At 52.8% G+C, this 15,234-nt stretch overlaps 1 protein-coding gene across 3 annotated transcripts in view; it reads left to right on the top strand.

Annotated features, from left to right (window-relative positions):
• The window catches only part of NSD2 (nuclear receptor binding SET domain protein 2), an 88,094-nt gene that overhangs the window by 51,936 nt on the left and 20,924 nt on the right, over positions 1-15,234 (top strand). The window contains exons 5-10 of one of the 3 annotated variants that reach the window (XM_086705627.1): positions 342-486; positions 1,243-1,335; positions 2,113-2,115; positions 3,290-3,408; positions 5,388-5,469; positions 6,603-6,724. In XM_086705627.1, the coding sequence (XP_086561753.1) occupies positions 342-486; positions 1,243-1,335; positions 2,113-2,115; positions 3,290-3,408; positions 5,388-5,469; positions 6,603-6,724 (564 nt within the window). Of the gene's footprint in view, positions 1-341; positions 487-1,242; positions 1,336-2,112; positions 2,116-3,289; positions 3,409-5,387; positions 5,470-6,602; positions 6,725-9,335; positions 15,144-15,234 lie in introns of those variants that run through there. The other 2 variants (XM_086705629.1, XM_086705626.1) reach the window with 2 other exon arrangements.

Genomic DNA, 15,234 nt, shown 5'->3' with positions numbered 1-15,234 from the left:
TGCTGACTTGTCAGGGATGCCTAGAAAATTGTAACTTACTAATACTTTAGTGATTTGGGGAAAGTATGTATTTTCCTCTTGCCATTTATTATTTCCTGAGTTGTCATAAGTTCCGTTGACTTGTTTTCACCATGCTGCTTTTATTTATAAACTTCTGACGAGTTATAGCAGCAGATCCTCACTAATTCTCTTTGAAGCTTTTGTGGGGTACAGCTCCGTGACGCGGGGGTAAGTGTGCCACGTGCTGGGTTCTCGGGGGCCGTGCCTGGACTTGGTGCGGACGGACCCCCAGTGGGCTGCAGGTGTGTGGTTTTCTCACCCCGCCCTTGCTGTGCCCGCAGGTGGTCGCAGAGCACCCGGACGCCTCGGCCGAGGAGGTCAAAGAGCTGCTCGGCTCCCAGTGGGACATGCTCAACGAGAAGCAGAAGGCGCGCTATAACACCAAGTTTGCCCTCGTGGCCTCTCCCCAGTCTGAAGAAGACTCCGGTAAACCTAGAGCCGAGCGAGTGCGCTCTGCTGAGGTGTGCGGTGTGCGTAGTGGGGCCGGCCGAGCCCCGGTCTGGGAGCCCGGGGGCGGCGGGGCCGCCCTCCCCAGCCCTGCCCCTGCTGCCCGTGCCGGCAGCCAGGGTGCGTGTGGGCGCGATCAAGCCACCTCCGCTGTCTGCGGCTCCTCCCTCATCGTCACACGAGAGCTGTTCGGTGTCACCCTCTGTCTGGCCTCGGGCCCCTCGCTCTTGTGCCCGAGCGCAGCGGGCGCTCTAACCCCTGCAGCCGGCGGGGCGGTGTAGGGGAGGACACCCAAAGGAAGGGGGCCCGGGCTTACGTGGCACGGTAGAGTCCGACCGTGGCCTGTGGCCCCCTGGCGAGGCTGCCCTCCCAGCAGGGGCTGTGCCTGCCCCTCGCAAGGGGCTTTGCCCCTACAGGCAGGGGGGCCTTCCTGATCTCTTTGCTGGAGAGCTCGCAGGGTGAGGAAGGTGACTGTGGACTGACCTTAAATGTGGGTGACCTCTGGTTTTTCACAGGCCTTCAGTTTAAATATCAAAAAAATGCTACTTTGCTTTGGTGAACGGAAAGAGAAGGGAGACTTAACACTGTGAGCTTTTGGAGGAACCGTGACGATGGTCAGATTTGTCATCTGTGCGTGCTTGGACACGTGTTGTGGAAAACCGACGTTTCTAACGTAAAAAATAAGCGTGATGGGTTGGTTATCAGTTTAAATACAGAACAGTTCTGTACCTCAAGGTTCAGCCCTGAAGAGCTTTGGAGAGGCCAGATGTAAAGTGTTCGAAGACCCCCTAGAGGGGGGCGAGAGCCAGAAGGAGTCGCACTTCCCTCGTGTGCACCTGCTCGTGCTTCTGGACCAGCACTGGTGCATCCGACCAATTGCACACGCACTAGAGACCTTTCTGTTTCGTTCACGGAGGATCTTGATTCTAGGGCTTCTGGGTCTCCACATCGACTCTCTCATATGTTAATACTGACTTTGTCCAGTTCAGGATTTGTTGCAAATGCTGTCAGGTAGACTAGTAAGCATATTTTGGATTCGTGTACTTTTCTTTTTTTAATTTTTTTTTTTAACATTTATTTATTTTTGAGACAGAGAGAGACAGAGCATGAACGGGGGAGGGTGAGAGAGAGAGAGGGAGACACAGAATCTGAAACAGGCTCCAGGCTCCGAGCCATCAGCACAGAGCCCGACGCGGGGCTCGAACTCACGGACCGCGAGATCATGACCTGAGCCAAAGTCGGACGCTTAACCGACTGAGCCACCCAGGCGCCCCTCGTGCACTTTCTTTAAAAGGCAAACGATCACCTGACTAGGAGTGTCCCTTTTCAATGACTGGCTTACTTAAGAAGGAGTCGGGTTTTCCTGAAGCCAGATTTAACTACCCTTGGAGTAAGTGTGCAGGTGGTTGTGGGTCACGTGTGGTCACTTGGGACGGCTACCGAGTGCTTAGACAGGGGGACAGGGCTGGTCTCCTCCGTGTGTGTGTCCAGTGTGTGCTTGTCCTGGGGGCCCTCCTGCCTCCCCATTGGGGCCCCCGTGCCGGTGACCAAGATGGCGGGCGGACTGTGTTTGTGGGACAAGCTGTGCCACGGCCTCAGTGTGAGGAAGTCAGGCAGGTGCCCACGTTGCTTACCTGTGTACGAAGCCCCTGCTGTGTCATTTCGGGCCCAGGGGACGTCTTCCGCGAGGACTGCGGCCCCACCTCACCTGTGTGAAGGTGAGCCGCCGGATGGCGGCTGCTGCTAGCGGGTGTCTGTGGCTCAGTGGACACGTGCGAGGAGGGTGGGCACGCCAGGCGGTGGAGGCTGCGGCAGGCCGGGCTGGCGGCGCCCTGTGCCGGTTGCGTGGGGACGGCCTCCTAGCAGCCGCCACCGCCCCCACACCTCCATGGGCACACCTCTCCTGTGCCGCCACGGCAGCCCACGGTGCTGTGGCCGGGAGGGGGCCGGCTGACGCCGTCCCGGGACTGTCCGGCCGCTCAGCTCTGTGCTCGTGTCTGCCCCGGCCGGGGTGACCTCCTGCTGGGCGCCACACTCCTGGCCCGAGGGCTCTGTCCCGCCTGGTAGGAAGGTTTGAGGACAGCGCTGCCCTCCCACGGGATGTTTTTCCTGGACAGTCCAGGGGTAAGCCCTGCACCTCTGTAAGAGAGTCGTGCAAACGGAAACGCTGAGTTTGTGTTTGAAATAAACATCAGCGTGTTCAAATTAATCACCTCTCTAGAATTTGCACTGCGAATTCTTACTGCACCGTAAGATTACCTTATGTCTCACTTTTCTAGGTCAGTACTGTTTGAACACGTTAAGACTTGGATTAGTTGATATTCCTGGAAACACCTAATTGGCACAAACCACTGGTAGAAAACCCTTAGTCTGCAGACACCGCAGCCGTGTTGCTGCTACCCAACATGCTTCTTTAAGGAAATATATAAAAAGTAGCAAGTTGTGTCCTTTCTAAAGTTCCGCTTAAATTCCTCCATCTTTGAGTGTTAGTAAACTCCTGGGTTATATTTACATTTAATGCTCTAGTACGTTAAAATGTTATTATGAGAAATACCAGTATAATAATCTGTAGATGAGATAAGCGTTCTCCAGTATTCGATGTTGCGTGTGCAGAATGCAGAGAGGTTTGGCCCTTAATTCTCGGGCCCTGGGAACCGACGGCCCTGCAGGAGACCCTCCTGGGCTGGGTTGGTGCACGCGTGCCCCGGCTGGGGGAGCGGTGCTTTGGAGGGTGGCTCGTGGAGTGCTTTTCACGTCAGTTTCGCCCGTTCTCTGTTCCAAGGTAACGTAAATGGGAAAAAAAGAAACCATACCAAGAGGACGCAGGACCCTCCTGAAGACGTTGAAATCGAAGACGCACCCAGGAAAAGACTCAGGACCGACAAGCACGGTCTCCGGAAGGTAACCGCACCCCGGGTTTGTCCAGGCTGGAGGACTGTGGCCCTCCCGTGCGACTCTTCAGTGGATGCCTGTGGGAGGCAGGAGGCCTTCCTCTGGGCTGGTGCTCAGTGGGTGTCGAACGTGCATCAGGGGGCCGAGTCTGCCTGGCCAGGGTCCACATAGCTGGAGAGACGGCGGATTCTCCCACCTGGCATATGGTGCTCATGCCTGCAGGGAGCGTGAGCCTTTTGCAATGTGCTTTATGACTCAGTGTCATTCATGGAAACTGTCTCACACGTCCAGTGAGCTTCTCCATGAACCGGGAGCGTAAACAGGCTTTGCATCTTTAAATTTTTTTTTTTTTTTTTTTTTTTAACGTTTATTTATTTTTGGGACAGAGAGAGACAGAGCATGAACGGGGGAGGGCAGAGAGAGAGGGAGACACAGAATCTGAAACAGGCTCCAGGCTCTGAGCGGTCAGCACAGAGCCCGACGCGGGGCTCGAACTCACGGACTGCGAGATGGTGACCTGAGCCGAAGTCGGACGCCCGACCGACCGAGCCACCCAGGCGCCCCAACAGGCTTTGCATCTTATGTCTTAGTGTAAAGCTGTTTAGCGATAGTTCTGACAGAGTAGTTGTGTACTTACGGTTTTGAGTAAAGCCTCATACCATCTTCTAACCTAAGTTAAGAGGCTCCTTTATTGTTTCGCTGTATTTTTGGAATGGAAAATGAATTCTGCATGTCGTTGAAGCGTAAATATGCGGCCACCACATCTTCTGTCTTCTTTCTCTTTTTTGAACGTTAAAAAAAAATTGTTTATGTATTTATTTTGAGAGAGAGGGAGAGAGCCCCAAGCAGGCTCCAGCCATCAGCGTAGAGCCCAGCACGGGACTGGATCCCACGGACCGCAAGGTTACGACCTGAGCTGAAACCAAGAGTCGGACACTCAACCGACTGAGCCACGCGGGCGCCCCCGTTACTTCAAAGCTGCTTTTGCGGTTCAGGGGGCACACGGGCCCTGCCCAGTGTTTCTGGCCACCAGGGCCTCTTCTGGGGCACCTGTCAAGTGTCCAGTGCTGAGATAGGTAATGTTCACCTTGAGTCGCTGCACTGCGTGTGGTGACTGTGCCCTCTGGCCACCTGGTGTTAGAGCAGTCCTTTGCTGGCAATCGTAGTGACCTCGGTTGCTTTGAAATATTTGCATTTCATATTTACCTTAAAAAAATGTGTGGCCCTGGACATTTGAAATATCAAAACTCACATTAAGTAGCTAGGTAGAAATGTTTGATTAGCTGATAGCTCAGGAAATCGCAAACAAAGAGAGTAGTGGTGTCTCCTCGGGCTTAGTTATCAATCTGAGTAAGCGCGTCCTACAGAATTCCCAATACGCGGAGTCCTGGATGCGCCAGGTGCCGCCCCGTGCCGTGCGCCTGTTCCCTTTTGCACAGTCCTGTGACCCGGTCCCCTGGGGCTGTCGGGAGAGGTTGTCTACACCTGCTTCTGGTTCCGAGTGCTGGGCAAAAACGGTCCCGGTACCGTGTTTTTGGGTGGAGTCTCTCGGTGGTGAAACGTGCTTTGCGGATGACCTTTGTGAAGTTCACCTGGAGCTGGTCTCCGAGTCGGGGCCCCTCCGAGTGGGGGGTCAGCACGGTGACATTGGCACTGACCCGGGGCCCCTTCAGGTTCACGGGACAGACTGGGGGGCGGACCCCCAACTCCACTTTGAATTCAGAGGCAGATTTGAGTAGCACATCGAATGCCGCTCACGTGAAGAGTCTCAGCAGCATGACCGTTAGGTCGTGAGGCGCAGCCCCGCTGGCCCCCTTGTCCCAGCAGATGGCAGAGTGGAGAGGGGTGAGGCGGGGTCCCCCTCCTGGCGCGCGTGGAGCCCATCTCCAGAGGAAGACCTTTCTGTCGCACGTTTCGGCAACCCATGTCGGTTCACGTCAGATTTCTTCCCTTCCTCTTGTTCTCCCGTTTCTTTTGTTTAACAACAGAGAGAGACGGCGAGTGACAAGACGGCCCGAACAGGTTCTTGCAAGGCCATGGAGGCCGCCACCTCGCTGAAGAGCCAGGCAGGTAATGTGGGCATTAGCGCTTCTTCCTTGTTGGCAGGCCCTTCCAGGCGCCTGGTGGGCTGCAGGTGGACGGACGGGGAGCTGGGCTGGGCCAGGGTCCGGGGAGCCGGGGGCTCTGACGGCCCAGGGTCCAAGGATAAGGTGGAGGGACGTTCTCGCGCAGCTGAAAGATCAACTGCTCGAATGTGTAAGTTGTTCTAATGATCCAGCTACGTTTTATTGAAGTTATTTTTCTACTGATTTCTGTTGGGCTTTATTTTCAGTTTAAAATGATACTAGAAAAGTTCCTTAAACCAGGAACATCCGTGTTTCTAACTTGCTGGTGCCAGCTGCTGCTATAGATTCCACCCCTTTTTAGGAGCCGATCCTTCACTTACTGTATTAGCGGAAGTAAAAGTAGTGACTGGTTATTTCCCTTTCACGCGTTGAAAACTGGCTTTGAATGTTTGTGAAAAGTAACCGTCAAAAGAACGAAGGGGGAGTCGGGCCGCCTTCCCTTCTCACTGTCGTTTTATCGTATCTGATAGTTTATCACGGGGGGCTTACCATCTCCAGCTTGTACCTAGGGAAGGAAACATTCATGGGAGGAGCGAGGGTTGGAAATGGATTCATTTCCCTTATTTTGCAGCAAGTGCTGTGCTGGTTTTTAAAACTCGGTTAAATAGACTGTTGGAAGGAAGACGTTTACGGGCAGTTTGAACAATGAGTGGATATTTGATGATACGAAGGGATCGAGTGTTACTTTTAAGAATGGTGTCGCGGTATTGCGCTTGTATTTGAGACTTTGTCTCAGAGACACGTACTGAGCTTTTTACAGGTGAAACGGGGTGTGGAATGTACACCAGAAGAACGTGGCCAGGGGGACGTGAAACTAGGCGTGGATGGAGCCTTCTGGGCCCCAGGTTGATGTATTCGGGGGCCAGGCAGGGGGACACTGGGGCTCACTGTACAGTCTGCCCTTGTTTAGAGTGAGGTTTTTTCGCGGTAAAAAGTTAAGCCTTTAGTGTCACAAAGCGGCCCGGGAAATTTATCTTTAGAACCTCACTTACCAGGGGGGTGATTTTAAAGCAGGAAAGAAGGAGACAGAGGGCGAAGACTTCAAATTTTACTCTATAAACCAAAATTGTCTTACAGCAACGAAACACCTGTCTGACGCATGCAAACCACTGAAGAAGCGAAATCGGGCGTCTGCAGCAGCGTCGTGCGCTCCTTTTAGCAAAAGTTCATCTCCTTCTGCGTCCCTAACTGAGAATGAGGTAAAATCATAATCCTAGCGTTAACTGGCGTTCACGTGAAGGCCATTTAGTTGCCCAGGTGGAAGCACCAGTGAGTCAGACTTGACACGCGTGACACTGGTGTTGGCCACAGGCGAACGTAGGTGAGTCTCAGGTCATTTAAACTCTGGGCGAGTCGGAGGCGGAAGAAGCGACGACTTCAGCCTCCGGGAGCGCCACAGACACGCATGCACGCAGAGTACGCACAGGCGGGCGTGCATGTGCTCCGGTCTGGACGTAGTGCAGTTGTTCTCGCAGTCTGTCTCTGGAACGTTGTGCTCCGTGTAGCCCTCACATTGTAACCTGGCCCACGTCACCGCAAGCCCGCTCTGGCCCTGGCACGACGCGCTGTGTCACTCGAGCTGACCCTGGCCGTCGTGCACTCACCCACCTCAGGCGGGAAGAAGGGCGGCTTACCTGCCGTGGCACCTTTCAGCGGCTTTTGGACCTGGGCTCACGGAGGAATGTCCTCCCGTGTTCCCTGGTTTTGGTCCTTTAAAGTCTGGCATATTCTTAGGTACTTGAGTGTTGAGGTGAGTCACAACTACCATGGTAATACGACTCCTCTATTTTCTGGATTTGCAGAACACACAGAAGCAGAGTGACAGCTCTCTGAGGCTGTTCCCACCCTTGTATCATGACATCTGGACTTCGTCATCAAATCTAAAGTCTTTGCCACTCTAAAACCAAAACAAAAAAACAGCCTCAGAATGCAAGCGTAGCACTTTTTGTCCAGAGGGGGCTCTGGATTCCCGATTCTAGTGACTACCCGAGGAGCTTCTATTCCAGTTTTAATTCCTTGTTGTTTTGTTTCCTGGGGGCCTCTCGTCCTCACTGTAGACAGGAGGCCTGTTTTTAGAACATTTATGAGGACTTGCTAACTTTGGGCTTTTTCGAACAAGGTAGTAGCCCCTCGCCCTGTTGGGTGACAAGGTGGCCCTCGTGACCCGGCCCCTGCCACGGTCACTGTCTCTCAGCCTCGGCTGCTTCCTCCCTTTAGACGAGGGGGCCCTTCCCCTGTGAGGTGTCCTCGGGGGCCCAGGCAGCGGGCAGTCTGATGGGGTGCGGGTGCAGAGAGCCACCCGGAGAGGGGTCTTCTCTGGGGACTCAACACCAGTAGCGGTGGGGGCTGCTCACGTGCGCGGGACTGGAACTTTCTTGCCATCTGATGTGCGCAGGGGACTAGACCTCTCTTCTGTTCGGGCACATTCACGAAAATGCAGTAGGCACTCACTAACCTTCCAGGGGGCTTATTGAAACGTGGAAGAGACCAATTCTATACAGATTTTTTTTCCTTTTTCCTTTTTTCTTGTCGGAATTATGATTAGTATCGTAAAGAATTTTTAAAAATGAGGATTCCCATCCCAAAGAAAAAGAATGCTAAAAATAAAAAGTTTCAGGTCCGTAGATCCCTTTTGCTTCAAGTCGGCTTTTATATGTAAAAAGATTTTTAATGAGTTTTTTTTTTTTTTTTTTTCTGTCATCGCATTCTGATCCACCATTCAGTTGAGTTTTTACTTACACCCTCGTCAGATCCAATCAAAGGCAAGGCGCTGAGGCTGCTGAAATCTTCTCTGTCATTCCTGGTCAGAAGCTGTACAAGTCAGAGGCCTGGGCTCAGGGGCCCCCTGGCCCAGGGCAGGGAGGTGCGGGGGGGTGGGGGGTGGGGGCGGGGAGCGGGGGGTGGTTAGGGTCGGGCAGCCTGACTCTCGTTGTAACCAGGGTGAGCATGGTCTTCCCGGTTTAGACATTTGTTCTGAACTCGGGGAGACTTAGAGGAAGCATTTTATAATCAGTAGACTTAACTGATTCTTAATTCTTTGGAACTTTAGAAGTGGTTAGTTTATTAATTATGTTTATATTCTATATTAACTACATTATAATCCTATACCTTCCTGCATTTTGAAGGCGATACATAGTTCCCATCACGTGCGTTCAGCTCCTTATACAACAACGTTTAAACCACCAGGCCTTTGATGTCAGGCCACTTCTGCGTGGCTTGCAGAAGCCTTCCATTAGAGTTAATTTTCACAGGATTACGTTGTTCATTAAAACCACTTCGGGTGAACGAAAAGCCTTGTCTCTTATGTGTTGACGCTCCAGAGCCACAGCACGCGTTCACGGCGTATTTGTGCTGGCCGCCTTCGGGAGCAGGAGGCGCAGTGCGCGTTACAGAAGCACCGTGCAGACCTGGTCCGGGGGCGCAGGGAGTCAGGCCCCGTGGGGCTGCGGTCTGCGCTGGCCGGCCCTTCCTCGGGCCACGCACCCGTTGCTGTTTCTCCTTCCTACTTTTGTCACCCTTGATTGGAATAAGGGCTTGCCACAGAGCTGGTGTTTCAAGATCTCTTAGGTCACTCGTGGTTTAAACTTTTCTCGAAAAAGGTAAACGTGGGAAATAAAACTTATATCGGAAGGACTGCTACCAAGTGCTTCATTGCCCTGATGGTGAGACGATGAAGAGAATAGACGGAGATCGCACGCTTGCGTGACAAAGGCCTGTGAGGGAGTTGATGTGACTTAAGTGTCTTGTAACCTCGTTTCTTATTCCCTTAGTAGAGCAAATTCTTATCTTTTTCGCCTTCGCTGGTAACAGCTTTTACGGGAGCCCACATCAGCCAAGTTGGATGTGAACCCAGCTGCCCCGTACCGCACTTAAATGCTGTAATATTCCAGATGCCTGCTGCAGGTGGCACGTCCACGCACTCACTCAGTGACACTCGTACCCCAGTCATTTTATGGAAGATGTGCGATAATCTGTTTTCACTGGTATTAATAACACACACAATGAAGAGAACAGATAACAAATTTTAAGACCAAGGTAAGATGCCCAGGCAAGGCCATTTACCCGATCCCGCTCATCTCACGATAGAGGCACACTCCTCCCGCAGCGGTCCGTGTAGATGTCAGGCCGCAGGGACGCCCGCCACACGGGGCTGCCCTGGGCCTGCGACGAGGACGCCACGCCGAAGGGGCTGGCCTTGCTCGAGGCCACCCTCGTCCTCTGGCTCATGACTTACCGAGTCTGTACCGAACACTGCCGGTGCCCGCACCGCCGGAAAGAGAGCGAGCCGCACACAGTAGGAGGAGCCCGCGTCAGCTGCCCCGTTGCCAGCTGGAATGCACTCAGCACTGTAGACACGAAACCGCTTTCCAACACCGAAGGCAGGAAGGGTTTCGATTCTGTCCTTTTTTTACTACACAGTTTTACTATGACACTAGACACAGTGAATTTGTAGGAAGAATCTCATTTTCAGTATCATATGAGCCATTTAACTCTTTTGATGCAGCGACCAGTATCTTGGGGATACCTCGATCGGGTTATTTACAACCACAGCTTAATCGGTTGCTGTTGTAGGACGTCAGCTGTCACATTAAATGACTGAGTGTTGGGTGTCGCCCGCTGTCCCACCCCGGGGCGTCCGCATGCCTGCATGGAGGGGCACAGGCCACACTTGCCCCTCAGCTCCCGGAGGCAGGACCGCTGTTGGCGTTACCGTGTTAGGAGCCCTCGGTCATTCCCAGCACACTCTTCACACGCGTTCTACCTTTAATGGAAGTTTCTGACTAATACTTGTGTTCTAACCGTTAAGTACTGTAACGCATGTAAAACACTTGGGGTACCTGACGCCTTGCAGGGACTCGGTGGTTCGCTATTGTGACAATAATGGTTATAACAATAAAAACAATAAAATCTCCATCATTCCATTTTTATCCCAAAGTATAAATTCTGCTCTGGCATGAAGAGCTCTCCTCCTGCCTGCCCCGTGCACATGGGGGTCGAGTGGCAGACGCTGGGTCTGAGGAGCACGGCCGGGCGCTAGACTGTGGCTGAGCGCTGGGCGGGTGGCTCTGCTCGGACGCGGCGGGAGGCCCGGACGTGAGTGTGGGCAGGGCTGGCGGAGAACTAGTCATGAAATTGGAAAGTGCGAAGGAAGGTCGTGTAGGAGTGGCCCGGGTCAGGAAACTGTCGCAAGCAGGGTCGAGCCCGTTTGAAACTGTAGCGCGGTGACTTTTGCGTAGGTGGCCGGCCGGCTCCCAGCCCGCGCCGGGGGCACCAGAAGTCAGCCGGAGAGCGGGGGCTTTCCTCCCCGTTGAGGCGCCTGCTGGGATGACGGGCCCGTATGTCCGCTGAGTGGCATCAGCCGAGGACACAGGAGGGTGTGGGGTGGGGCAGGGATGGGGGTCACGCGGTGTTCCTCCACCGGGGAAGGCACCGCCCCCCACCCCCGCCCCGAGGATGTCGGGAAGTGACCAGGCGGCCGACCAGGCAGTGGCAGGTGTGTTCAGCTCCTGCAGGAGGCAGACGGTCCCGCGTGGGGCAGAGCCGTCCCGCTCCAGATGGCAGCAGCGGTCCTGCTGGGGAACACTCCCACCCGCGGCTCTTCCTGAAGGTGAGTGGACAGGGCTCCTGTTCTGAAAAGAGCTTAGGAGGCAAGGAAGGTTGTCTGCCACGATACACATCCATTATGCTACTAACCGAACATAAATTCCCTCATTTCGTAAAGAGGTCAGGACAACACCGAACACGTTCTAGTCTTGCCGTTTGAACCGCTTGTTGTGGAGGTGACTGTTCTTGTACATAGAACCGCTGTTAACGGCCCCACTTAATGGCTGCAGGCCATCTTCCTACCCCACGCTGGTGCCTGGTCAGGGGCGGTAGCTACGAGAAGGAGCGCAAGGCATTCGGAAGAGGTGAAACCTGTCGGAATAGATAAAAGTTGAGGTCGTCGCTGTTCTGAGACTGGAAGTTTCCCGCGATGATAGAGGTCCCGTGAAGTATGTGCACCTATCGGCAGTAGAGGTTCCCGTTCTGTTGATGCACCTGTTAGGGGCTTCTGTCTCCCATGTGGGCCTCCCTCCAGAGTTAATACAAGAGTTAAACGTCTGCCTCTGATGGTGATGGGTTTGGGTGCATCTCCACACCCTCTTTGTAATTGTGTCTGTTACATCTCTGTCTCCCGACTGAAAATAACCCGTTTTTTTTCAAGAGGGAGCTAGCTCCTAAAAACCAACAGGAGATGTAGGCCAGATCTCATGACAAGGATGCTCCGTGTGGTGAACGGAACCCGCACGGTGCACGGACGAGTCCTGTCTGTCCCGCCCTCCAGGAAGGGTTAGCCTGCTTCGTGGGTGATCGCTGTGGGGTCCCCCGCCTTCACGTGTGTCTGAGGCCGAGCTTTTTGCTGGAAGGTCACGCACAAGCACAGAAGGGGTTAAGACGAAGTGTTCAGGGTTTGGGGGGTGGGACAGGGGAGTGGCCGTTACAGGACTTTTCGTAATTGGGGTGTTACCAGCCAGGCCACACGCACCGTGTGAGACCTGAACCGTTAGCGACCCGATCGGGACTCCCGTGTCTCTTTGGCCCTGACCTGCTTGCCTAAGATTTGGGACCAGAAGTGTGTGAGGAGAGCCAGCGTTTGCCCGGGGGTGGTGACGTGCACACCCAGCAAGGGTCTGCCTGGGCACTGTCCCCAAGCTGAGAATAAAGCGGAGATTGTAAGTTAGCCATCTGGTTCCGAAAGACAAAAAAAGGCACCCACGTGTGGATGTGGAACTCAAATGGTGAAGGAATGCCCTTGAAGAGGGGTCTTGGCCGAAGCCCGATGTGAGTGGTGTGGGGCCTGCTGTGGCAGACCACGAGCGGTGACTCTGTGTGCCACTTTGGTGACAGGACGAGCGTCTTTACGTCCAGTCCTCCATTGGCTGCATCCAGCGCGGCGGAAAGGGGAGGCTTGGTGACCCAGGGGTCCCGCGTGTGGCCACGCTGGTGAGGAGGCCGTGCTCCTGTCGGAAAGGGCAGACGTCCGTACGTGGGCAGGTCTTCTGGGTTCCTTTCTCGCTTGGTTTCTGACCTAACGCTTCTCGACCACGTTTAGCCCCTTCAGGTTGTTAAGTCCGTTTTAAGGTGGTTCTGATCAGGAAGACTTCTGTGTGCGGCCTGGTGAGGCCTCTTTCTACCTCGTGCGGGCCGTAGCGTTCCACGCTTTTAGAACCGTTACGTTCAGCCTTTAAAAATCTTTAAACAGAGAAAGTAATTGCCGAGGCCTGCTGGTTATCTTTGGAATATGAATTTAAAGGATTGTCATTAGCTGAAAGAATGGAGTCCGGTTAGAAAAGAGTCTCCGCACGCTGTCAGTCTGTCACTGGCTGCTTCTTGGCTCTGAGGTTTGTCTTCCTTCCTTCTTCCCTTTTTCTCTTTTAAGAAGTATACTGGCTCCTGTGTATTTTAGGATTTTTGGTTAGGGACATTGGTGTTGATCCCTTTTCAGTTCTATTTTGCTGTTTTACCTAGCCTATTAGAAATCACCACTGACTTACTGGCCACTGGTGGAAAGCCGACTACCCTTAGCAGGTGGAAAATGGCATGCACTGTATTCACCCTGTTCCTTGTACTGTCTGGGAAGACGCACACTCCCTTCCACACTCCCTTCCAGGCGCTGTCACCGGCCAGGGAGGAGGTCCCTCAGGGTCCGTCCAAGAACCTGACGGCGACTAGACAGTTACACATTAGATCCGCTTTATAACTTCTTCTGGCCTACACGGAGCTGTTGAGCTTGGGCACATAATTCTTTGGTGTACATTTTAAAGCATGCTGATCATTCAGGCACACTGTATCTTTAAGAAATGTCGGCCCATGCAGGGGTGCGGGGGGGAGGGCTTGCTGAGCTGCAGGTGGGAGCTTTGCTACTGTTTTCACGCTGCCCTGCCTTGCTATTGCTGTTGCCTGTAGCAGGCTGGCCCTGGCCCCTCCCCCACTGCTGAGGACACCGTTGGGACGGAGTGGGGTCGGGTCGATAGGACATTGTAGAGACTCCTCTTACGATCAGAGCCAGCCTTGAATCTGGATCTGGAGAGGCCGCCACATGGCCTGATGGCTGTGGCTGTGGCCGTGGCCGACCTGTTGGCTCTCACTGGCACCTTCTGGGGCCGTTGGACGACACAGAGGCTTCCAGGTTAGAAGGTGGGTGGGGTGTGTGTGTGTGTGTGTGTGTGTGTGTGTGTGTGTGTGTGGTGTGTGTGTGTTCTCGGTGACCCGGCCCAGCCCTAGAACTGAGGCGCCCCCAGGACATTGTAGTCGAGGTCATCTAGGAGGGTCGCTTTAATAAAAGTTACTCTGAACTGTAGTGTTTTAGGTGGTGAATGATTTAAAAATTATTTTAATTCCACTCTTAATATTTCACTGTGATGTTAATTTGGAGGACCTGAGATTGGTCTTTGGATTTTAAGCTCATTAACTCTGCTGAGCACAGGATATTTATCGTTTGTAAATCCAAGATGCTATGTGAAAGTACTTCTAGTTCTTTCTTCCTTTACAAAAGCGTAACGTAAACATGGAAATAATGTTGGTTTATAGAAATATATATTGTTCAAGGTCTGTAATTGTATTTCAAAAATGATGTGGAATTCGATTTGTGAAGGGATTTGTTTTGTCAAAAAATTTAAAAATCACTCTGTACCCTGCCGTCTGAGGCACAGGCCGCGCGCCCCCCCCCCCCCCAGTCACAGCAGAGAGGACTGGGGTTCGTTAGTCCCCCTAAACGGCTACATTGTTTCCTGAAGTTGGTTCAAATATGTTCACTAGGTTACTTTGTGTTCATTAATATCATCTTGAAAAATCCCTGCTTTACTGTGGAGACAGCATCCCCTGCCCCTAAAGGAACGTATTTCTAAGGCAAATAGGCAATTTGATACTATCACATACTGAGTGGAGGGTAGAGAAAGTGTTTTCAGACTCCAGAAAACTCGGAGAAGTCAGGAACTAAGCTGCTTGGAAATCCGTGCCACAGGTGTGGCTTTGGTGGATCGGGAAGCGACGGGAAAGTTGTTGACAGTCTGTGTCCGTTCAGTTACTACATTTCTCTTTTTCCAAATGCATCCTATTGGATATGGAATAGACCGTAGATGTCGTAGACTGAGATTTGGGACCGTGTTGGGACCATTCGGGTGAAGGTGTCGCTTTCACAAACGGCATCTCCGAGTAAGTACCGTCACCTGGTGCCCGTGGAGGCGGAGCCCTGCACCCGGAGTAGAGGCTGGCGCGGTGCCCGCGTACTTTGCTCCTCTTGTGGGTGGTCTGCCGAGCGGAGAGCCGGTGGATCCCTCCGACTGTGCTAGTGGTCGTTGGGTCGCTGGGAAGGGGTTCGCTGGGCCGAAGGTCGCAATCTCCCGCATCTGTGTCACGGACTGTAATATTGTAAGGTCTGTATTCTGTATGTGTATCTTAGACCCCAATCAGGAAACAAGCCTCATGTGTGTCTTAACATTTATATTTCCATTCAAAATATGTATTCAGTGTTTATTTCCTCAAAACAGACTTTGTTAATTTAGGAAATATCTCCAAGTGGAAACGTGCTAACTTTTTCTGTAAATCTTAAATAAAAGGTGCTGTTCCTTTCTTCGACCCAGGACTGGTCTGTGTTTTCTGTCTTTCTCTCCATGCATTTTTCCTTTTTTTTGTTTTTTTTTTTGTTTTTTTTTTTTTCTTTTTTTCT

Source organism: Puma concolor, chromosome B1 (genome assembly GCF_028749965.1).
Source record: "Puma concolor isolate L17-30 chromosome B1, mPumCon1.1.hap2, whole genome shotgun sequence".
In the NCBI taxonomy this organism is placed as follows: Eukaryota; Metazoa; Chordata; class Mammalia; order Carnivora; family Felidae; genus Puma; species Puma concolor.
The sequence above is the reverse complement of the archived record's forward strand: the minus strand, read 5'-3'. Positions and strand labels throughout refer to the sequence as shown.